The following is a 25163-nucleotide window of genomic DNA, read 5'->3' as shown; positions in this document are numbered from 1 at the left end:
ACACTTTAGCTAATTAATCAACCAAATATATTAAAACACTACACCCACAGGTACATATTAGCATTATATACTAATTTTTGTTAACCTATGCCTGTATTTAAGGAAATTTACTGCAGGATTTTTTTTAACTCTCCATGATGTCTATCTTCTCAAGTGTTAACATAGAATTCTTGAAGAACAGGATTGAGAGTCACTCACAAGATGCACAATTTTCTGTATTTTTCCACTTCTAAAAATAAATGCAGGCAGGAAACACATTGTTTTCTGTCTGTGTTTATATGTAAAAATCAGTAAAAACGGAAAACTGGGGGCCTTACCTATAAACTACCATTCTCAGTATAATTATTCTCATAGACCAGGGGTGTCCAACATATGTTCTTGAAAGCCAGAACCACTTCCGATTTTCAGGATGCCCACACAAGATAAATTCATTTACTTTGTCTTTGGGGAGGAATTCAGCAAGCAGAACACTTTCATATCTGTGTTTGTCTCCTGCATCTCCCCACCTGCCGATGGACTGTGAGGCTGCAGAGTTTTTCAAGCATTAGTGGTGTTTTTTTGTCCTGACTCTCTCTCGAGTCACAACAAGCACAGGCAAAGCCAATAGGACTCACCTATGCGAGAGCTATTGGGGTTGCAGTGTTTTTTACCTGTGTTGTGCAACAGTGCGGTGCTGGTATGGTGTGAGCTGTCATGGTACGGTATGATATGGTGTGGCCTGTCATTGTATAGTCTGCTATGGGATGGTATAGTACGGTATGGTATGGCATAGTTTGGTATGGTATGGCCTGTTGTATATTATGGTATGGTATGGCCTGTCATAGTTTAGTGTTGTATGTCATGGTATGCAATGGGCTGTCATTGCTCGGTCTGGTATGCTATGGCATATATTATGGTATAGTATGGTATGATCAGGGCTACTAGAATTATGTGATTCTGTGGCTGTGAATTTTTTTTGTATAATTATGGATTTCCTGCATTTGCCGCAGAATCCATCACCTGCTGCATAATCTGAAGATTTCAACAAAAAAAATTTTCTAGCTCAAGCTAATCAAAGTTTACTAAGAAATTCGGCAACACGTGTTCCTTCGCACTGGAAGGCTTTTTGCAATGGTTGGTTTGCCACCTTTCAGTTGCTTATTGCTGTATTTGGGTGATAAGGTTTTTCCCCACACAGTATCCCCATGTGGAAAAATGAAACATAATGAAGTAAACACTATCATAAAATCTGCTGCATTACGCTGCATAATTTGCTTTTTCTTGACTCAACTTGGCAGGGAGAGGACCAAAGGCAACACAGAAGGAAATGTATGTCATACACCAAAAACACCAAAATTCAGAAGAATATAATGAACACACACAGTTCGAAAACAAACTTTCTCTAGCATATTGCTGTTTGAAGCAGGAGAGAGACAGAAATTGATGGCTTGCAAAGAGATGCAGTATTATCACGGAGTGCCTCCTCCAAAATAAACAAATAGTGCAGCTGTCAAGAGCGAGCAGCAGGACACTCTGCGGGACAAAAAACAGTGCAAAGGCCATGCGCCTAGAGAGGAACAATCAAAAAGGAAATAAAACCAGCACGCCATAAAAAAACAGAACCACAGCAATAAGAATCATGATGAAGCCAAGCAATGGTAATCAATGGGCGGGCTCTAAGCCCCCTTTAAACTAAGAAAATGTCTCACAAGCTACAGTGCACGCACTGTCTCAGGCAAGACCTTAAAGCCCAGACTGCTTCTGTACTTCACACAGAGATTCGGAGGAGCTTGGGGAAATCCCAAAAGAGTCCAAAAAAACATGTCGGTTAGGCAGCTGTGTTCCTGCAGCCAACCCTCCTGCACTCTAAAATAATAGTCTTTTTACTTGTAAGCCTGGGTGGAGTTTGTGGAGTTTTACTCGCCGGAACTCCACAAAGTGCCGGAAAAACTCAGCCTCACTCCGTGGAGTTCCACCAGCAGCGGAGTCTGTTAAGTCGTGGTGCTCCCACTGATTTTTAGCGCAAGGAATTTGTCACATGCAATACGCGTCGCACCAGAGGGCACTACTGCTTTCTGACGCTCTACTACACATTCTGCTCGAGCGAATGGACGATTTCTCTCTGCAAGCGGTCATGACCTGCCGTGACCACCTACAATGAGAAATCTCACCAGGAGGTGATCTAGCTCATTATCTTTTCTCACAAGTGCTCACCAACTTACTATTGGTGAGCCGCTCAAGTAAATAACCTCCACTTCGCGTCACTTCACAGAGTTTTTCGGAACTCCACGTGGAGTGAGCAAAACTCTGCGAACTCCACTGGTGGAGCAGGATTCTTCACCCACCACTAGTTACTAGCCCTCCTGTAGTGAAGAATGCACCCTTCAACACTCACTCACCTGTGGCCACACAATACCTCCTCCTTCGCCCACCCTTGAGCCTCATGTAACTCCACATCCTTCACTTACCCAACTCCAGCCAGGAGAGTCTCTTACCATTTTCAAAGAGCTACTCCCAACAATATCTTCCCTCTCATCCTTTAGCAGCCAGTAATCCCTCTCCTCCATACAGCAATGGATCTTCGTCTACCCCCAGAGTAACCAGTAATTTGCGCAAGTGCCCTCTGGCAGCCAGCAGCAACTCCCCACTGGCCCCCTTTCATCAAGCGCCTCACACTCACGCTGTTACCAATACCTCTGCAATACCGTCCTGCACAGGCAACAACACCAATCCCCTCCGCTTCCTGCGGCAACCAGTAACTGACATGACCTCCTGTTGCCAGAAATATCTGTTACTTCCCCCACGATCTAGCAGCATTACCAGTCCACCAACCTTTCCACTGCTAACTGCACATTTTGTCATCACAGGACTTTGTCTAGCCGAGAGCTGCCTGCTTGGCGGGGATATTTGGGAAAGTTGCTTCAGCTAAGACCATAATGTGTCCATACATCAGACTCAAGGTCGACTCAAGTTATAGGTACCATGAAAAGTACCTTTATATTTTTATTTACAATATGTAACCCGAGTAATTGCTTCTATTTTGTTTACCTATGCCACTGAATATCGTTTACTCTTGTTTACCGTTACTATATATTTGTATTTACTCTTTAAGTTCCTCGTGTTACTCTGTAAAACGCTCTGACAACTTAGGGTCATGTTTGCACTAGATAAAACCCCTCAAATAAAATAAACAAATAAAATAGAAACACTGATGACTCTCCGTAAACTAATAATGTGAAGCGCTTAACTTCCCTAGATAAAAATACCCCAAAACAATCCTTGGACTTGAAATCACTGCAAGACAACATGTGAACTATCCCCATTCCATGCATGAATTACATAATAGGCTAGTACCTATGCCTTTCAACCTGAACCCGTGTCTGTACATTTCACCTTTGTCCTATAAATCTCCCTCTCCCTGGCTAAACCTTACTGAACTCTCCCTACCAGTTTCAACCTGGCAGCATGCACAAGCCTGTCCCAAAACGCGTAGATTTATACCATCACACTACGCCCATTCAATTACACGGTGTACTAGGACAGCTAATTATGGGAGTGGCAAATATACTAGGCTGCATGCTCCCCTTTTACATCCCAATTACAAAGATAACATCAAGGAAAAAAAAATCCATAACCATAACACCTTCACCAATTAACACTAACAGCTAACTTCCCAATGTCTATAAACATGCAGCTAATCGGTCAAGAAATCACTAATACGCGTGCCTTAATTTACGACTACCTAAAATAATTTCAACTATCTCTAGAAACTGCTTCTGGGCTCCACAGAATAGAGTGTTATAAGCTGGGAAAGGGTTTCAATGCCTCGCCAAGGGAAGTAAGCGCTGTACAAATTCACAATACAATGCACTGCTTGGCAGTTTGGCCACCTTTTCAGAAATGTCTGGTATTTTTTCTTACATTTTTTCAGTGCAGGACTCAAGGCAGTTCTGGATTACCAAACAGGCAAAGTAGGCACTGGTTTAGGGGCCCCACTCCTTTTAAGGGCCCGTGACAATGTATCAAAATACAACTTAAAGTACATAAACCAGAGACATCAGATTCATATAACAGTTTGTCTCTACTCTTAAAAGTTAATCTTCTGGCAACTGTCGGTTTGTGAAAAAAAAGGCGCATTGTGTATTTGAGATAATTTGCGAGTGGGGGGGGGGCAAATGTTGACTGCCTAGGGTTCTCCAGGGGCTTTAATCCGACTCTGACTACCGGACCAAGGCTGCCTTAGAAGGCCCTCTGTGTGGTGGTGGTTTGGGGGTTACAGACGAGGGAGACACGTTGCGCTTATAAGTATTTCTTTATTTACAAGAGCGCTGGGCAAGCTCTATCTCCGACTACCGGTGGGGTTACAATGACCTCAACATGGCCGCCCGGCGCTCTTAGCGTCTCCCATCACGTGATGACAGAAACACTAGAGCGCGACACTACCTATCTCCCCCCTTTAACAACACTGCGAAGAATACAACTAAATGGGTGCTAACTGGGATAGTTCAGATCAAAAGGTGGTTAGATCTTCATGTCGAACTCTAGATGCTTTTTTGGCAGTAACACAGTCCTGCCTCTATGGGTCTGTCTCGACAGGGTGCCTGCCCTCGTGTCTCTACTGCCACTATGTAGGGTAGCGTTGGCTGTTTCCTGTGGTTGATCACTGGTGACAGTGCCCCTCGCTTCTTGCTCCGCTTGCCTTGCCTGCCGCTCAGAGTCTCCTGGATTTTCCTGTGTCCTGGTGGTGTTCGCCTCTTCTGTGTTGATGTCTTCTGTGCGGCCACTAGGTGTTTCAGTGTCTCTGTTACTTTCCTCTTCCTCCAGGTTCCCCTGATTACTCTCCTCCAGTGGGGTCTCTTCTATCGTCGCCCACCTCATCACCTTGTTGCACCTGGACATTCTGTCTAGAGACCATATCTTCCCATCACTCAATAAGGCTGACCTGGTGTACATTTCTTTGACCTGCAGTGGCGTGCTGTACTTGCTGTCGCCCTTCCTCCTCAACTGAGCGAGCTTCACTCTGACCCATTCCCCCTTCTCCAGCATTGCATCTTTGACATTGTGCCTCTTGTTGTAGTGGTCTGTGTAGATCTTTTGCGCCTTTTCCAAATTACTGCGCACCACCGCCGGAGACCATTTGCTTTGTATTGTGTGTTGTTTCCACGCCACATTGTCTCTGGTGAATGGGTCCCGACCCCTTAATATTTTGAATGGGCTGTATAATGTCTTAGTGGGTGTGATTCGGTAGGCCCATAACGTGCACTTGAGTTTCTTCTCCCAATTCTTCCCTACGTTGATGGCCGCTTGAATTGACCCTATGATGACCCGGTTAAATATTTCGGCCAGGCCATTCCCTGCTGGATGGTATATCGGGGTGTGTTTGATCTGTATTCCGTTCCTTTCCATGAATGCGTTCCATTTCTCAGACATGAATTGGGGTCCATTGTCACACATTATGACTCTTGGAATCGCTTCTCTCAGGAATGTGGATGTGAGGAAGGTCAGTACAGCGTCGGTGTCCACGGTCTCACATATCTCGACCTCCGGCCACTTGGAGTACCGGTCAATGAGCACGATGGCGTACTTGGGTACACTGTTTGCATCTAGTATGGGGCCCAATATGTCCACTGACACTTCTTCCCATGGATTGGCTGGGTTGTAGAACTTGCCTAACGGGGATCGCATCGTGGTCTGTGTTTTGTCGACATTGCTGCATTGTCAACATTCTCTGACATGTCTCTCCACCTGGCTATCCAGCGCCGGCCACCAGTATGCTTGTTTGGCTCTTTGTTTTGTTTTCATTATTCCCAAGTGTCCTTCATGCAGAATAGTAAGCAACCGGGTTATCAGTTGCCCCGGGGGCACCACTTTGTCTCCTACTGACATCTCTTTTCTAACTTCATAAAATTTCCGCTATTCAGTGTTTAAATGTTTCTTTTCCGGCCACCCCATGATTATGAACTGTTTGATTGCTGTGAGGCTTGTGTACTCCTCGTATGCCATCGTCCATTCTTGGGCACTTCTGACCGCTTCCTGGTCCTCCATGAATGCTATGGTGTAATCATCTTCTTCCGTTGGCGCCGGTGCGTTCTCCGTTGCAGCTACCCTGCTGAGGAAGTCGGCTACTTTGTTCTTGGAGCCAGGAATGTATTGGACGTCGTACACATAGTCCAGGAGCCGCCAGGTCATTTTTGCTATGCGAGGGGTGGCCGTTGCGTGTCCACTTGACGTAAGTACCTTCACTAACGGCTTGTGATCCGTCTGGAGCAGGAATCTGGAGCCCCACAGGAATTGGCGGAATCTTCCCATTGCCCAAATCGCTGCTGGCATCTCCTTCTCTACCACACTGAATTTTTATTCTGTGGTGAGAATGGACAGCGCCCGTTGGTCAAATCTGTGTAGAGGCACGGCCTCGCATATGTCTTCTTTGACTTGCCTGAATTCTTCCTGCGTTCTTTCCGACCAAGCGAAGGGTTTTTATCTTTTAATAACTGACGCAAGTTGTGTGTTTTGATGGCGAAATGAGGCACAAACTTGCTGTAAAATTCTGCCATTCCAAGGAATGACCACACATCATCCTTATTCCAGGGAGTAGGTGCGTCCTTTATAGCTTTCGCATTAGCTTGTTTTGGTGCAATGCCTTTATCACTTATTTCATGTCCCAGATACGTGACTGAGCACTTGTCCCATTCTGTGGTGAGGCCGTTCTGCCTGAGTATGCGCAGTACTGTGGAGAGCTTGGCATCATGGTCTGTTTTGGTCTTGCCCATTACCAGGATGTCGTCTTGGAAGTACTGCACCCAGTCTGTGTGTCCGAAAAGTTGATGCATCAGTTTTTGGAAGACAGCAGCGGCAGATGCTAGGCCGAATGGCATCCGCCGAAACTGGTAGCATCCAAATGGTGTGATGAACGAGGTTAGTTTCTTGCAGGTGGGGTGCAGTGCAATCTGATGGTAGGCAGAGGTCAGGTCGATAGTGGAAAACCATTTGACACCTTTCGTCAGAGCTAACATCTCATTGATCCTGGGCAATGGGAATTTATCCACTAAGATGTTTTTATTGAGTTCCCGCAAGTCAATGCAGAGGCGTACCTTGCCGTTGGGTTTCCTGGCTACGACCAGGGGCGCCAGCCATTCCGCGCTCTCGATCGGCTCAATAATTCCGTTATCTTCCAAATGTTGTAACTCTTGCTGTACCTTTTTAAGTCAAAGGGCAATCCCTGGACTGTCTACTAGTCGCTCCTTATTTTTAATTTTCATATATCCACATCAGTCAAACCTTGCCATTTTCATACAGTATCAAACCAACACGAAAATATGACGTTTACAGTCTTTGTACTTTTATTAAAAACTTTTGTACTCAAGGTTAAAAACAGACTTATGTCTGTGGTGTATAAAAACAATTTGTTGTACACTTATGTCAACTCAAGTACATATGAATATGTACATGTGCAAATTACAAAAACGAAAAAGTACATTAATTAATATCAGAAAGAAAGGCAAACAATAGTCATCAAAATTACACCAGATATAGGCTGCTTAGTTGCACAGAACAAAACAAACCCTTTCCCACCATAGGTAGAACTATTTCCCTATTCTTTTTTAAGCCTGACCCAGTATCCTCTTGTGAATATAATACACAAATATGCAATTGATGGTAGAGATCACAGTAACCACAATCCAGGTATATCTGTTCTCTGTTAGGGATCTGACTGGGTTCTATTTTATAATGCGTCGACGTGTTTTGGTGTTGGCAACTGGTATGTCTACACCTTCATCAGGACTGCTGATACGTGGGGTTCATCATTTTTCTATATCTTTCTCTTACTATCAGGAAGATATATCCTTAGTTTAGGTCTATGTCCCCTGTAATGATATGATATGACAGGTGGAGCTGCCTTATTGTGATTCCTCAAGCCGTCACTTATTTTCTTTTCAAGCCAGAGGTGAGAGTCTTGTTTTACGATTCTCTTAAACAGGATGTATTTCTCTTTTCTATTTGCGTTATGTCTTAACCTGTGTTTCAGCAGTATTTCTTACTTGGGTTTCTTTCCTGCGCTATTTAGGACTGGGTGAGATTATTTCTTGGTTATGTTAAAATTCGTCACAACGAGGTATAGCGTTTTTCTTACTGCATACCAAAGAACTGGATATATTCAGAATGTTGGTTGATGCTCGCGTCTACCTCGTCTTCCCCGTACAGCGAAAAGACGGGGAAGACGAGGTAGACGCGAGCATCAACCAACATTCTGAATATATCCAGTTCTTTGGTATGCAGTAAGAAAAACGCTATACCCCGTTGTGACGAATTTGAACATAACCAAGAAATAATCTCACCCAGTCCTAAATAGCGCAGGAAAGAAACCCAAGTAAGAAATACTGCTGAAACACAGGTTAAGACATAACGCAAATAGAAAAGAGAAATACATCCTGTTTAAGAGAATCGTAAAACAAGACTCTCACCTCTGGCTTGAAAAGAAAATAAGTGACGGCTTGAGGAATCACAATAAGGCAGCTCCACCTGTCATATCATATCATTACAGGGGACATAGACCTAAACTAAGGATATATCTTCCTGATAGTAAGAGAAAGATATAGAAAAATGATGAACCCCACGTATCAGCAGTCCTGATGAAGGTGTAGACATACCAGTTGCCAACACCGAAACGCGTCGACGCATTATAAAATAGAACCCAGTCAGATCCCTAACAGAGAACAGATATACCTGGATTGTGGTTACTGTGATCTCTACCATCAATTGCATATTTGTGTATTATATTCACAAGAGGATACTGGGTCAGGCTTAAAAAAGAATAGGGAAATAGTTCTACCTATGGTGGGAAAGGGTTTGTTTTGTTCTGTGCAACTAAGCAGCATATATCTGGTGTAATTTTGATGACTATTGTTTGCCTTTCTTTCTGATATTAATTAATGTACTTTTTCGTTTTTGTAATTTGCACATGTACATATTCATATGTACTTGAGTTGACATAAGTGTACAACAAATTGTTTTTATACACCACAGACATAAGTCTGTTTTTAACCTTGAGTACAAAAGTTTTTAATAAAAGTACAAAGACTGTAAACGTCATATTTTCGTGTTGGTTTGATACTGTATGAAAATGGCAAGGTTTGACTGATGTGGATATATGAAGATTAAAAATAAGGAGCGACTAGTACACAGTCCAGGGATTGCCCTTTGACTTAAATTGTCGTTAGTACCCTGTTCCCTGGAACTCAGTGGGGTCTTCTCTTTTTTGTGAAATCACTCTTGCTGTACCACCTCCCAGCTCTGAAATGGAATATTCCGTACTTTGTGGCTCACTGGTTTCACTCCTTCCTTGAGGCAGATCTTATGGGTGAACTTCGTCAACTTGCCGATGGTGCCTCCGAATACCGTTGAGAACTCCGCCTTCCATTTTTCCGCCTCATGTGCTTGCGCTGGGGACGTCATCAGGACTTGCGTTGTGCCTCCTGGGTTCAGTTGGATGCCAAGTTCTCCCTGGTCCGCCCATCCTAGGTCCTTTCTCTGCTACGTAGAGCTTCCCCTCCGCCGTGCAGCCTTTGAATTCAAATCGTAGAGGACAGTACCCCACCATGAGGATGGGTTCTCCTGTGAAGGTAACTGGGCGGATATCCGGAGCCAGGAGGTGTGTGCCTGTGGTTTGCGCGAAGTCTCTGTCCCAGATGCTGCGTTGTATGATGGTGAAAGGGGAACCGGAGTCGGACACCATTGCTACTTGGACTCCGCCTATCAAAAATTCACACAATGGTTTGCATGTGTGTGAACAGTCTATGCCTAAGACTTGGTTGTCTATGCATAGTACACTTTTGTCGTCTTCACCCCCTCCTTCCTCAGTCTCTGAGTCCTGGACCACGTATTTCACCGACGTTTTCTTGGGTTTGTATCTGCAGACCTTCTCGAAGTGTCCCATGATCCCGCAGTACATGCATTTGGCTCTGAAGGCGGGGCAACATTTGTCGTTGGCTGCGTGTACTTGACTGCCGCACCTATAGCACGAGTTCTTGTCCTCCCCTTGGGGTTTCCGGTTCGTAGGTGTCTTGGGTGCAAACCTTTAAGACTGACTTGAACTTCCCGTGAACAGCTGCTTGCGCTCTTGAGGGGTGGCATCTGATACTTTGCCGACCACGGCTTTGCTGGCACTGTCCTTTTTGGCAGCTTCCGCACACCATTTTGAGAGTTCCGCTTTTTTTACCATGGCCACTATTTCCTTGAGAGGGGCTTCTCCGCTGACCCATAACTTCTCCTGTATGGATGTGTTCACCGTGTGCATGATGATTTGATCCCTGATGAAGTCATCGTGGAGGGCTCCGAATTTGCAGGTGATCGCTAGTCTCTTCAACGCTGCCACGTAGTCATCCACTGATTCCCCCACGTTCTGTTTCCGTTGATAGAAGTTGAAGCGGTCGATTGCAATGCACACCGCTGGTTGATAGTGGCTGTCCAGGACCTCAATGGCGCGTTGAAACACATCATCGTCATCCTGAGCCCTAGTCTTCTTTACCAAGTTCATGTACACCCTGATGCCCTCCGGACCTAAGTTGTGCAATAGGATCTTCTTTTTCCTCTTGCTCGGAAAGACTTTTTCCCCTTCGTTATCCAGAGCTGACAAATAGTTCAGGAAGTATTCTTTCCAATCTTCCCATTTCATGGCTGGTTCCCCCGGTTTTGGTAGGAAAGGGACAGGGTTTGTGAGGGAGATGGTTTGGGGATACATGGCGGCCTGCCGTCTGGGTGGAGCGTCATCTGCTCCATGCGGAGGGCTCCCATGCGCACTTTGGCCTTGCAGACCCGCTGCGTCTGCCCGGGGGCCGAGGTCTTCTACCACGTTGCCTTGAGCCTGGTGCGCCAGGGTTGGTTGTACCCCCTTCGCTCAGCGTGCCTTCCTACGCCGGCCCGTGGGTGCCGGGCGTGGCTGCTCCTTGGAGCCTCCACTCCTGATGCGGGCCTGCCTGGCTTCCTGGCCAGAGCGTATGATTCAGGACAGTGCCTCCGGCTGCTCTGCCCCCCGTACCAGCCTGGTCCGCTCTCGCCTTATCCTGCTCTGTGTTGCCTCCTAGGGCTGTGATGCTATCACACGCTCTGTGCAGCTTTTGCTCACTTCATTCGGGAGCTTATGCTCACTTCACCGGGCACGTGTGTGGATGGGTGGTGGTTGTGGGTACTCGCCGCACTCCTTGGGCTGGAAGCTGGGTGTGCTCCTTGTAAGCGGTGGCGCGCTCCCCCCCCCAGCTTCTGCTCCTTGGGGGAGGGGTCTGCTGCGCAGCTGTATGGGGATATGTGGACTGGCCCTTGTATCAGCGCTCTTCTTGCTCGTGAGGGGTGTTGCTGTGTATGCTCTCAGTGTCCTGTAAGCCTCAGCGTGAATGTGAGTGCACGATCACCTTCTTTCCTTTCCCCTGGGGGCACGTTGCGGGGGAGGGGCACCGCTACTCACTGTGCTGCCACTCCCTAGAGTGGAGCCGGACCTGGAGCACAGTGTGTTGCTGGCGTAGCACACCTCTTCTCCTCAGCGGTGATACGCTCCGCATTGTGCACCGGGTTCCCGCTGCTCCCCTGCCGCGCTCTTGCTGGGTTCTACGCTGCCGCGTGTCTCCGGCTGCTGTGTAGTGGTCGGGCAGTGGCGTGTCTCCCCCCCAGCCTTGTCGCCAATTTGTGGTGGTGGTTTGGGGGTTACAGACGAGGGAGACACGTTGCTCTTATAAGTATTTCTTTATTAACAAGAGCCCCAAGCAAGCTCTATCTCCGACTACCGACAGGGTTACAATGACCTCAACATGGCCGCCCTGTGCTCCTGGCGTCTCCCGTCACGTGATGATGGAAACACTAGAGCGCGACACTACACTCTCGGCTTGTGAAAAGCCCTCATTTGTATGCCACAAGCACGGGAAAATCCATTCATGACCCCAATTCATGTCTGAGAAATGGAACGCATTCATGGAAAGGAACGGAATACAGATCAAACACACCCCGATATACCATCCAGCAGGGAATGGCCTGGCCGAAATATTTAACCGGGTCATCATGGGGTCAATTCAAGCGGCCATCAACGTAGGGAAGAATTGGGAGAAGAAACTCAAGTGCACGTTATGGGCCTACCGAATCACACCCACTAAGACATTATACAGCCCATTCAAAATATTGAGGGGTCGGGACCCATTCACCAGAGACAATGTGGCGTGGAAACAACACACAATACAAAGCAAATGGTCTCCGGCGGTGGTGCGCAGTAATTTGGAAAAGGCGCAAAAGATCTACACAGACCACTACAACAAGAGGCACAATGTCAAAGATGCAATGCTGGAGAAGGGGGAATGGGTCAGAGTGAAGCTCGCTCAGTTGAGGAGGAAGGGCGACAGCAAGTACAGCACGCCACTGCAGGTCAAAGAAATGTACACCAGGTCAGCCTTATTGAGTGATGGGAAGATATGGTCTCTAGACAGAATGTCCAGGTGCAACAAGGTGATGAGGTGGGCGACGATAGAAGAGACCCCACTGGAGGAGAGTAATCAGGGGAACCTGGAGGAAGAGGAAAGTAACAGAGACACTGAAACACCTAGTGGCCGCACAGAAGACATCAACACAGAAGAGGCGAACACCATCAGGACACAGGAAAATCCAGGAGACTCTGAGCGGCAGGCAAGGCAAGCGGAGCAAGAAGCGAGGGGCACTGTCACCAGTGATCAACCACAGGAAACAGCCAACGCTACCCTACATAGTGGCAGTAGAGACACGAGGGCAGGCACCCTGTCGAGACAGACCCATAGAGGCAGGACTGTGTTACTGCCAAAAAAGCATCTAGAGTTCGACATGAAGATCTAACCACCTTTTGATCTGAACTATCCCAGTTAGCACCCATTTAGTTGTATTCTTCGCAGTGTTGTGGACACTGGCTCAAAGCAGTGACAGAGCAAAGGACTCAGGGACTCTAACCACCCCCCAACCATAACCTTCCTGTTCCACTCCCTAATGTAGAAAAGATACTGAAAACCACTGGACTGCAAAGTCTGTAAACCTTTAAAAGTGATGAATGACAGATAGGTTCACGAAGGTCTTGTAGTGGTTTGTGTGTAATATCATCCGTTTACATTAGTTAGAGACAGACACTAGATAATGTTTAGTCGCCTTGGCTAACAAGTTTCCAAAGGTCACCTTGCACTCCTAAGTTAAGATGGGGAATTGTACCGTATCGCAAACGATCAGGTTTGGGCATGTTTAACATTGCACAGTTGGGAATTTGGAGAAAGTCCCGTGCAATTGGTTCAACAGCCTTTTCCCTCTCTTGAAGTGTCTTCCCCAGTGAGTAAAAGCATTGGTAAACGATCTATAAACTAGATAAAGCAAACAATTTAGAATTAAAAAAAATCCACAATATTACACATTTTTGTGTAATTCATTGTTTGGTTACAACTGACCATAACCAGTTACTGAAACTGTCAGTGTATGACATCCGTAATGCTTCTCCTCCCTAAAACAAAACAGAAGTAAGTAGATTCCTGGGCGAGGCACATTATTGTTGACAGTTTATCTGGCCACTCCTGACAAAGCCTCTCTGCAACCCGAGCAACCAATCAGCCATGTAATTAAAAGTGGATGCTAGCCCTGTAGGCCTAGGAACCATTTTACAGTTAGAACATTCTTGACACTAATAGGGTACAGTGGCATGTGCAAGCTGAGCATTGCTGAATCATGAGAAAAACTACTCCCAGATAGAGAAGGAAGCAATTGTCATAAAGTGGGGAATGTGTAGGAATCCTCTGTGAATGTTGAAGATTTGGGCTCTTCAGTTTGAGAAATACAGCTTCACAGCCCAGTACAGACCGGGGTCCATTCATTTCACAGACTACCTTTTACGTCCTCCAATACCTCACAAGAAATTCAACGACGACCCATCGATGTGGAAGACTCTGTGTGTCCAGTGATACAAAGTGCTTTTCTGAAAGCCATGAACACAGGGAAAATTGTGAGGCTTTCAGAAGAAATTCCATGCTTGCAGCTAGCAGTAGTGGCATCAAACTAGAAGTCCAGGAAGATGTTTCTAGTTGGTTATTAAAAAGAGAAAAGATGTGGCTACCGTCCTGACACTAACAACACTGTGAAAAGACTGTCATGAATGCAGCACTTCTGAAGATGGTTTGTGTTGCAAGGTGACAATATTATAACCTTGTGTGAACTCCAGCATTGAGTGATACAGCTCGTACATCAAGGCCACCAAAGAATGGCAAAAACAAAAGTGTGGCAAAGAGAAGACATGTGACTCCCTAGGATTGATGTACTACTTGAAGATACAGTGAGTAGTTGTCAACTATGCCAATAAACAAAAGCGGGAGTCCTACCAAAAATGTAGGGTACCCTTGTCCAAGGTCAGCACAGACTTTTGTCTTCTGCGTAAATGCTGATCCCAGGTGCCATACAAGGATACACGCTCCAAATAGCCGGACATAGAAACAATCCTGTGTAACTCCTTATAACATGACAGGTCAAAGCTAGAAATAAGTTGGTGGTGTATGTACTCCCAGAAGACATTAACCCAGACATCAGTCTGATGTTCCATGGGTTTCAGTTTAAGGAACATTTGAAAGCGCTTGAAAAAGACCATCATAAAATCACACTGAGATGGTACAAAGCTAATGGCGAAATAGGACGTTTCAAGAGGACACTACGTAAAATTGACAGCATCAGTGTGGAACAAAGGGAGAATATAGACACACGGCACTGCACCATACAGTGCACACCAGCATGTATTTAGTTTGGACATGCCAGCCGGCATACCATACCAGCAGCTCCTCTCAGGGCATCGCAGTCCCGGGAACCCAAAGAAAGTGCTATGCGACGATAGTCAAATAATATTATTGCAAGCAGAAAGCAGAGAGCCAGCTAAGATCTTTGCGTGGGTAGACACTCACAGACATCAGCATGTAACACGTAATAAATTATTGTTTAAGAAGAGCACTTGTGTCCCTCAGACCCCAATACAGATACAAGGGATACCGATCCACCCTGGCCAATGGGCAATGACATTGAGTGGGGACAGGGCAACTCCATGTCAACACCTCTGCCGCCATCAGAAAGAACCCTCTTCTAACAATACCACAGACATTGGAAGTGGCTGGACCTCTGTGGTCTCAATTGGCGAGTTGAGAAGAGGACTGGCAGTTCCTTGAGACCTCAGCAGAGACTGTTGTGTAGTGATTTAGGGGCTAGGTATCGGCACTAGTGATGAACCTATGGATCCTGTTAATTTACTATTTTAAGCAACAGTGCACACACAGACATGCCTGGTGACCATTGGTGCATCTTTAGATAATCAATAATTAAGAACCTGGAGCACACAAGTCCAGTCCTGACAAAAGTATGTGTGTTCATGGTGTGTTATTGCCTCTCTGCAACCCGGTCACTGCACCCTCGCCTAGCTTCACGTTGGGTAGCTCACCCATGTATCTCGAGAGCTCTCCCTCTCATTCTCCGCGGTGTATCTGGGCCACGCTGTAGCTCTCACGCGCATTCCCCATGGTGTCCAGTCAGTCCTATAGCTCTCCACCCCACCTGTCCCATGGAGTGTGTCTTCCAAGCCGAAATGCTCCCCTCAGCCCTTCCATGGGACCTATTATCTTGCAGCCCTCCCCTCCAGTTCTCCGTGGGGTGTTGTTCCTTGCAGCAGGGCTCCCTCTAACTTTTAAGACAATATATCTTCAGAGCATCAGCTCTCTGTTCCAGTGCTTAATTTGTTAAAGAGCAAGTGCCGGTGCCAAATTGTACTCGGAATCCCTCTGGTGCCGCCGCCAAATTACAAGACTGTTTAGTCTTACATTTCACCTCATGCCCCTTTCTTGCGCTAATATTCTGTCCCTGCCCCTACATCTCACTCTTGTGGGTTCGTTTTTATCCGTTCTCTCCCTATGACAAGGTTTTTAGCCTTTCTTTTCATTCATCTTTCCCCTTTTGCTGCCCTTCTCTCTCTTGTTCTGGGTCAAAGTCTGTGGATTAAAAAGAAGTCATCGCCACACAATTCCGCGCTACTGTGGACCCCTCCGATCTCTCCTGCAGCAGTGCCCACTTGAGCCTTCCCTGCTGTACCTCCCTGCAGCTGTACTCCCAGCACGAGGTCCATTCAGGCGTGCCCTGCTCGCTGGTCCTTTCAGAGAAGCCCAGGCGACAGTGACATCACCAGCAGCTCCCCTTCCTGCACACAGAGCTCGCGCAGGGGGAGTGAAAGGTCAGCTCTTACCCAACAATGTCTGTGGAGGAATTCTGGGTAATTCTGGGCATGTGATGCGACACATTCCAGGAAGTGCTCTCGGCAGGCCAGGCGCTGGCTTCTTCACTCGGCCACCTTGAAATAATCACAGGGAAACTCACTCTCTCCTGTCGCCTCCCACAACCCAGACTGCACAAGCGTCCCTCCTCCCCGTGCTTCCTTATCTCTCTACTATTAGAGCAGCAACTATAGTTTGCATAAAAGACAGGCCATGCCCGTCCCTATACTCAACAACACTGACCACGTCTTTACTTCAGGGACACTGATCATACACAAATGGGAAAATAACTACATGCAGTTTAGATTTTAAGAGGCCACATGTGTATTTGACTAGCAGGTCTGGACCACAAACTGCTGGAAGGTAGAAAATTGGGTAAACAACCTTTACAACACAACTTTTACCACGCAGTGCCTTTACAATGCAACTTTTGCAACGCAAACCATTACAACGCATTGCGCTGGGGGGGCGCTCTAGGATAGGGAATAGGTTTAATGTACTATCCAACACCTTCCCTACTATCCACGGGGACTGGAGTTGGAATAATAAATTAAACAATTCTCTATCCAGCGCCTAAAAGCACTATGCGTTGTAATGGTATGCGTTGTAAAAACCGCGTTGTAAAAGCATGCGATGTAAAAGCATGCGTTGTAATGTCATACATCCAGAAAATTGTGATGAGCAGGAAAACTTAACATATCATAAAGTCAAGGAATACATCCATCAGGTGACATGTGAAGATAAACAGGCAAACAAGTGCCTTTGATGCCGATTTAGGTTGCCAGACAGTCTACTCTACTCCATTGCAAAGACAATGGAGTACCCTGCCAACTAAACACTTTATATCACCCCAAACCCCCCACCCCCCCCCCACGCAACCCCCAACCCACACACATACACACACCCTCGGAGAAAGCTCCCTGGGTGTCGGGACATCCGTTTTTTGGTTTTTTTCGGAAACCAACTCCCACTTTAAGTTTGTGTCGGAAAAAAAACAACAAATGTAAACGTTTGATGAGCAGCCATCAAAACCGATGACGGTCATTCGCCAAACTTTTAACAGACTGACATATTCAACTGCAATGGGGGTCCCTTTCAATATACAGGGATGAATACTGGGCTGGCCGCCATCTCTAAAGTTGGAGAATGGTAGTCCATCAAAGTGATGTAGGTAATATTTTCTGCCACCGATAGACTGAACTCCATCCGCCAAACCTCAAATCAGGCCCTTAATTCTAACGAGCGTGAGTGGTATGGTAGGTTTTCAACCTCAGCCCGGGGCCTCTGTGCACAGCACTCACTGTCTGACATTCCTCACTTTCTGACCAACCGAATGCAGCATTCTGGTACCTGGTACTTTTAGTTTCTTTTTCCACAATGTAAGTATGTTTTCTGAAACTCCTGCATGCAAAGTGATGTTGCCTGAAAATCCAAGACAGGCATTACACGGCGGGCGGGATATGTTGGCATATTTGAATGACTGCTCTTTGAAAATGTAGATTCAATTTTGACAAAATGTATAGATCTGCAGAAAGCTCAAAATAGGAACCTGGATCCTGCAGAATAGCCTGCAGATGCGCCAATCGTGCTCTTTTAAGATAAACCACAACCAATCCAAATGAAATCCACTTTCTCTTCAAACATTTTGAATACCTTGCTATGTCATGTCATCTCATCCTAAGGCTTCTATTTTCTAAGGGCTACGTGGGTGCTTGCACTGCTCTGTGCAGTTTTTTGCTCTGAGGGTTACACAAGTTGTCAAAACACAACAGAAATAAAATCAGTATCCCGGGCTGCAATAAAACCACGTAACATAGCCATTGATTATATAAGCCAACATCAGAAAATAATTTGACAATCCCCTGAGGCCGGTCTCCGCATCCAGTGTGAGTGTAACAGGAGATACCCACAGAGAGGCCAGGCTCTACACGCGGTGTGGTGTGTAAAAGGAAGAGGTCCGGCTCAGCACACAGTGTGAGAGAAGAAAGACCAAGTGGCACATTTAATAAACTTTCATGCAACCGAGAGCAGCTAGCAAAGGTGCTGTGCTGTGTTATGTGAAAGGGGGAAAGCAGAAATGCTCCATATTTACAAAGATTTCATGCATTTCTGCTCCTTACACAGGTGCACTGTGTGCAGCCTCACAACAACGAAGACACCCTTGCATCATACTGCAAGGGTGCCTGCATTACAGACAGGATTGTTTTTGTGCAGAAAGGGACAAGAGGCATTTACCTTTATGAGCGTTGAAGGAAATAACGGAAGGAAATAAAGATATTTCTCCTCTTTTGCCTCGCTTGGGAAGCCCTAGCATTTTGACGTATTCCTAGGTTTACAAGTGTTTTTAAAGTTGAGAATGTGCTAAATATCGATGGATGAATGCATGGGAATCCTTATGCTCTGCCCATGGAATGTCTCCAGGGCCGGACTGGGAACCAAAACCGGCCCTGGCAAAGTGATCTGCCGGCCCCCCACCCCCCGGGAGGGGTGCGACCGCGCTCTTTGCCATGGCCGGTTTTCGGCCGATTTTGCTCCAGGACCGTTTTTGCAGCAACGCAGCAAAACCAGCCCCCACCCTTGCAGCACACCGGGGGATTGCCCGGTGCCCGCAACGGCCAGTCCGGACCTGAATGTCTCCAAGTTGAAATGTAACGTAACGCAGCCCAAGCAGCTGCCTTGCATTACATTTCTGTACAAGGTCACACAAGACCACGCAAATCAGGCCCTTCGTGGCTCTGTCAATATTACTGATGAAAGGACAACGCAAAGACTTCATAAATATGGGCCCGCGAGAGGTCTCAGGTGCTACACCCAGTGTGTCAGGAGAGAGAGCCAAAAGAGGCAGGGTCTGCACGTCACTAAGGATTGTTTTTGTGCAGGAAGGAACGCACGATGGTGCAAAAGTGCCTGTGTTGGCGCCTGCGTTGGTGCTAGGCAGCCTCAATCGTGCCAGGGCAGGGAAAGAGCTGAAGTTAGTAGATATGAAGATTTTTAACTCTGTCCGATTCACACAACGCAGCAGACCAACTTCCTTACTACCCTGTGTTTGCTTGAATTCGAAGTAAACAGCTCCTAGGTGACTGCTGAGTTCAGACAACAGTGATAAAGCAACTCCAAGCCACCCCTCGGGTGCAAATACAAAAAACACAGATGCTATTTACGACTCCATAATAGTAATTATACTGGTAATTGCCAGTTATCGCACAGAAAACAGAGGTTTAAGTTGACGTACAGTTTATATATTTCTGACATCACTATTGAATAATTTCTTCTAATTGCCATAATTTATGTAAAGCCCACGAATTATAGATTTCACCCAACTGGAATTCTAGAAATATTTTCTACATTAAAATTGATAAATACAACATTGATAACGTGCCTTGTCGTTGTGCAAAGATGTCACTCCAGGATATGCAGTACCGTTTACAAAACAATACCTTATGGTTTGTAAACATCTCCACAACTCCGAGGGTTAGTATTAGGGCATCTTTTCGCGGTTATCCTGTGTGTATTCTGTCTCTCTCGCCCCCACCCCCAATATTTCCCTTCTGCATAAACAGATCTCTGATGAACACCTTGAGAGATGCAGTAGGTGTGTTTGGCCCCTGTGCACCACTGACCACTCTAGATCGCCACTATGTGCGGACAGAAATCTTCTTAAAAGCGACTGGATGCTGAAGTGTAAACCCTTATAGTGCCTGTGACGATGCCGTACATATCAAGGCGCCTCTCTTAATAGAAACCAATGCATTTCCCATTCGAGGAAGGAAGATTATGGACTCTACTCCTGGGTGCCCCGCGCAGTCCCGGGTGTCACAACAACCGGGTGAACTTGCTCCCTCTTGCGCCGCCCTGCTGGCCCCTGCTCCTCGGTGCACCCTGTTCCAGAATCCCCGAGTGCCCTCATTTCGCGGGTTGCCCCTGCTTTCGATTCGCCCAGGTTTCACCTTATTCCCAGAGGCCCCTTGTGCCCGAATGACCACTCCTCGCAGACATTCTTAAACCTGGACGTCCCTTCCGGGTGACCCTTGCCTCTGGTTGCCTCTCCGTGTAACCTCTTCCCCCACAAGGCCACCGCTCTTAGCAGCTCCTTGGCTACCCCAGTCAGTATCTTATACCCCGCCGTGCCACTTGCTGCTAGCTGCCCGTGCCGTCGGGTGCCCCTTGTCCCCTCCTCCTGTTTCCCATTCCTCACCCCACACAGACGCCCCTGGGTGCTACTTGCTCCCAAGGGCCCCTTTTGAATACTCCTTCGTGGCTGCGCACTGCTTGTTGCCATCCAGGCGACAGTCCCCTCTCTCCCCAGCCCCGTCGTTGCCCCTCACCTTGTTGCTCTTGTTGTTAAGCACTAGGTCCACCAGGGTGGCGAAGCGCAGGGAGTGCGCTCGGAAGAGCTCCTGGAGGCGGTACAGAGGGGAGGGGGGCACATCTTCGGGCATGGTGGTGACGGGATCAGGCGCGAGTACCCGGTGCCCCCTGAGAGTGCGTGCCCCTGGTATGGAAGGAGCGGTGGAAAGGAGCTACGGCCGGGAGCCTCCGCCCCTTCCTGGAGACCCGCCTCCCTCACCTGGGTGCCACCCTCCGCTTCCTGTGTGATCTCCGAGACGAGCCAGGGCGCACTTGTTTCACCCTCTCGCCCGGGTGTGCACCTCCCACCTGGCACAGGAGGCTGTTCACCTTCTCCTTGACACAGAAGACTAGTGTACAAGTGAATCATGGCCGACAATAATCTCTACACACAGCCTGCTGGCACACAAAGCTGTGTGTACAAACCTCTTTAGCACATGCGGCTGACAGTGACTGTACTGTGCACCTGCCTCCCGGGCTGCACGCCCAGGTTTTCAGCTACTTCATATCACGCAATATTGGCACAGAAGTTTACAGGAACCCTTCTTCCTGGCACACTGGACTGTCTGCACACTCACTGCTCTCATACGGCACAGAACTGCACACCACCCGCCTGGCACACAAGGCTGTTTTTACGAACTTCTCTCCTGGAACAGTGAACTTTGCACCTCCGTCCTTGCACTCAAGACTGTATGTACAACTCCGTGGGCGCAAACTCTTAGAAGCCAGGGCTGTTTTTGCAGATTTCAGTTTCACGGAGATCTGCCTATACACACCTCTCTCTGCACACATGGCCGTATGAGGCACGCAAAGGCGTAAGGTGCAGCTCTTTCTACCTGCACACAGGACTAGGCACCCCTCCTGGATGTAGCCTAACGGCTAGAGCGGCCGATGTCAAATCTGGGGAACCGGGTTCCAGTCTCGGCAACGACGCTCAACATCCTGTGATTCTGGGCAAATCACGTAATCTCCCCGTGCCTAACAAAAAATGAATGTGTCCTTGTGTAACACAACTGGTGCTCATATAAAGCACGCTGATACCTGAAACTACGAGGAAAAAAACTGTGATACACATATCAGTGTGGCTGTCTTCTGGCAAACAAGGCTATGCACACCCCAGCACAAAGCATCACGTGAATACATTCTCACCATACACGTGGCTGTGTGTACATCTACCTCCTGACGAGAACGCTGTAAACCTTGTGCTGAGACAACGCCCTAGTTCCAAGGGCTGTTTCCACCCCTCCCTCTATGGCACATGGGTATGCGCAGGCATCCCTTTGGCACACAGGGATTTTTGTAAACCTCTGGCACACAGGAGGAGTATACACGTCTTTCCTGTATGGTAGGACTGTCTGGCTGCCTTCTCGCACACATAGACGTGCAAGTCCTTCCAAGCTCACAAGGCTGTGTGTTCAGGGCACAAGTCCTAATAAAAGAAGTGGGGGGACTAACCAAGTTAAGCAGGCAGCGCATGACATCCCTGAGCGGATATCGCATGTGACATCTCAGGAAGTGGCATCACACCCATGATCCTTACACGAAGTGACATCAAAAGAAGTGATATCAGATCTTAACACCTCAGACACGCCTAGCAGTTCTATCTTGCTTTTTGTTGAGTGCATGATGAGATTTAATAAGCGAGATCTTGAGTCTTGGCCTCAAGCACTCCAATTCTTCCCTTCACACCACTTCCCTCTGCAGTTTCTCTGTAAAACACGTATGCCTCTTCGTCCCCACAACTTTCTGAACTCCTCCGCTTGCAAATCTCACCTCCTCCAGGGCCGGCCTAAGGCATGTGCAAGCTGTGCACCTGCACAGGGCCGCCAAACCCCAGGGGCCACCATGCCAATATATATCCTTAGATACATATTTGCGTGGCGGCCCCTGGCAGGGATTTGGCGGCCTCGGGCCCCCTACCTACACTCCCTGCTCAGGGCCTCCGTGAGCCTAGAGCCGGCCCTGCCTCCTCTCTTTCCAATCCAGCACCCACTTCTTACTCTATCCTTCCTGAAACTCCTTTACTATCCCCGCTCAGTGCTTAATTTGAGCAGGTGGTTTCCCGTGCTGGCCACCGCACTTAATGTCACACTCGTAGGTGTGTTATATGACGGCCCCCAGCGCCTAGAGACCCTTACGGGTGATTGTGCGCTTTACAAATGTGGACTTTACTTTACTTTATATGGGTGCTGCCATTAGAAGGGCTGGCAGGGGCAATGTGTATTGCAGGCTGCAGTGGCCTTCCGAGAAGGGCCCTAGCACTTCATATTTTTACAAATTAAGCACAGTCCCAGCTTCATGCACAAGCACAACTCACCCATTCAGCTCTAAACACTGCATTTCTCTTTACTTTCGCCCTGAGAATAGTTTGACAGCTGAGTACTTACAAGCACGGAATCACAATTACGATTTGCACACATCACCGTATATATGCTCAATCTGCAGAGAGGCCGGGGACTGGGTGACCATGTATGCTGAACACATGTAGGAGTCAGTGACAGGCACGGTGAGAAACTCACACTGCACAACTCAGACAGACACCCAGTGAAGCCTCGATTCACTGCACGCCACGCACTATAGATTCATCTTGTATAAACTAACTATACAAGATTAATACCCTGCATGAAAAATATGCAGAAACACACCATCCTGGGAAAGCAAACACTCTTAGGGAATTTATGATTCATTTAAATATACGAAAGGTATACAGGCACTACTTTGCTGACTTGTACCCCTCTTTCCCCCGGAAAACGCTGTTGTGAACTCTCTTCGACAAATGTCAGAGGTGGAGGGGGCAGAGATCTACAAGCCGAAAGCGCGAGAGCTCCTGAAAGAGGAAGGAGAGGAGGGGCGCTGCAGCAGGCACATACTAGAAACTGAAGATTGAGAGTCAGAGAGAGGAAAGGCAGGGCTGCAGTGGTCACCCACCAGCTCTGGTCTGTATTGTATTGTATTTTAACTGTATTGTAATTCCATTTATATAGCGCTTACTACCCCTGTGGAGGGATTGAAGAACTTTTTTGAAGAGTAGCACGCTACTTCGGAACCCTTAAAGGATTATTGGTGAATTAGTATAGTGAAATATGAAGTAATTTGAGTGCTGTATATGTTAGTCAGTTATTTGGATTGAGGATAGTGGAGGGCTAGAAGAGGGGGAAAAAGGTTGCCATTTATATATATATATTATAGCACTTGCTACCCCATATGAGGTGTTGAAGCGCTTTTTCAGCAAATCGGATGCTCTAGGAAAGTATGATCTGCTTCTTATGGTTACCCCCACTTTGTGCTTGATGTGATGCTGTTTTTGACTAGTTTGACTGGGATCCTGCTCATCAGGACCCCAGTCTATCTGCTTTCTCCCTAAACTGTTGTGTTAGTACCTAGGTACAATCCCAGATTGGATACTGGGGATACTGGTCAGTCCCTAGTATATGGTACCTATGTACCCGGGGCATAGGTACCCCGGAGGTCTCCCATGGGCTAAAGCATGCATTATGCCACCCATGAGAGACCATGCAAAATGGAACTACAGGCCTGCCATTGCAGCCTGCGTAACTCAGTGTATGCGCCACTTACTTAAGATATAGGTTTACTATATCTAAGGGTCACTGCACTTAACACCTGTAAGTCCCCCCTATAGCAGGCCTTTACAGTCCTGAAGGCAGGGTTCTTGGTTCTAAGTATGAGGGTGCCCCTGCATGAGCAGGACACCCCTGCAGCCTACGGAGTCCATTCTCCCGGGTTGTCAGTGAAGCAGCCGTATTCTATATAGTGGGGCACTGCGTAATTACGCGATGACCATCTCAAAACTGGCAGCAACAAATTCTATCATGTTTCTGGAAGAGCCCTCCGTTAGGCTCTCTGTGTTCCCAGTACCAGCCTTCTTGACCCGAACAGTACAAAATGGTTGCTGCCGACCAGAGACACGATTCTGCCCTCCTGCTGCTGAGCCAAGCTCGAGTAGAGGAAGGTGGAACAATAGGCATCCTGTCACAGGGAGGTGTGACCACCTCCCAGACAGGATTAAGTGTATTAGGGCTGGGTGGGTGTGCTTGCCAGTGCCAGAAAGTCTGCCTGAGGGGCACATTTAGTGTCCCTGTGCATAGTCCAGTTCAAACAGTTTAAACCAGTGCTGGGAGCAGTTGACTCCAGCTCTTACACGAAACTGGACAAAGGACATGGGAGTAAACTCCCCCCTATCCAGATTCTACCCCAGGAGGGTCCCCTAAATTGTCCCAACCCTTTCCCTAGGGTACTTACAGGCTTAACTGGATGTAGGCCCCTAGATTCGTCGTGGGACAAGATTCAATTCCAATACCACTTCAACTTCAACCGTCTGGACACTCTGGACTTCGTGAGGACCCGACTTCATCCTCCTGCTTGGCTGCTGCATTGTCTGTGTCTGTGCTTCGTTCAGAAACCCTCCAAGGCCTGTGGAGCATCAAAGACACTTGAAGGAATCACCCTTGAAGTGAAGGAGTCACTTCCCTGCATTCACAGGCACCTGAACACGGTCTGTTGATTCCGAGCTCCTGCGGACTCCGAAGGGTTCAAAAACAC

General features: G+C 47.4%; 1 protein-coding gene across 2 annotated transcripts in view; it reads right to left on the bottom strand.

The window, feature by feature from the left end:
* Positions 1-25163, bottom strand: part of USP2 (ubiquitin specific peptidase 2) — a 257507-nt gene that overhangs the window by 114865 nt on the left and 117479 nt on the right. The window contains exon 1 of one of the 2 annotated variants that reach the window (XM_078682175.1): positions 20582-20857. The exons of the other annotated variant lie outside the window; for it this stretch is intronic. Within the exon in view, the coding sequence (XP_078538301.1) occupies positions 20582-20695 (114 nt within the window). The 5' untranslated portion in view covers positions 20696-20857. Of the gene's footprint in view, positions 1-20581; positions 20858-25163 lie in introns of those variants that run through there. 2 annotated transcript variants of the gene reach the window in all.

Source organism: Lissotriton helveticus, chromosome 3_1, assembly GCF_964261635.1.
Source record: "Lissotriton helveticus chromosome 3_1, aLisHel1.1, whole genome shotgun sequence".
NCBI classification, from domain to species: Eukaryota; Metazoa; Chordata; class Amphibia; order Caudata; family Salamandridae; genus Lissotriton; species Lissotriton helveticus.
The sequence above is the reverse complement of the archived record's forward strand: the minus strand, read 5'-3'. Positions and strand labels throughout refer to the sequence as shown.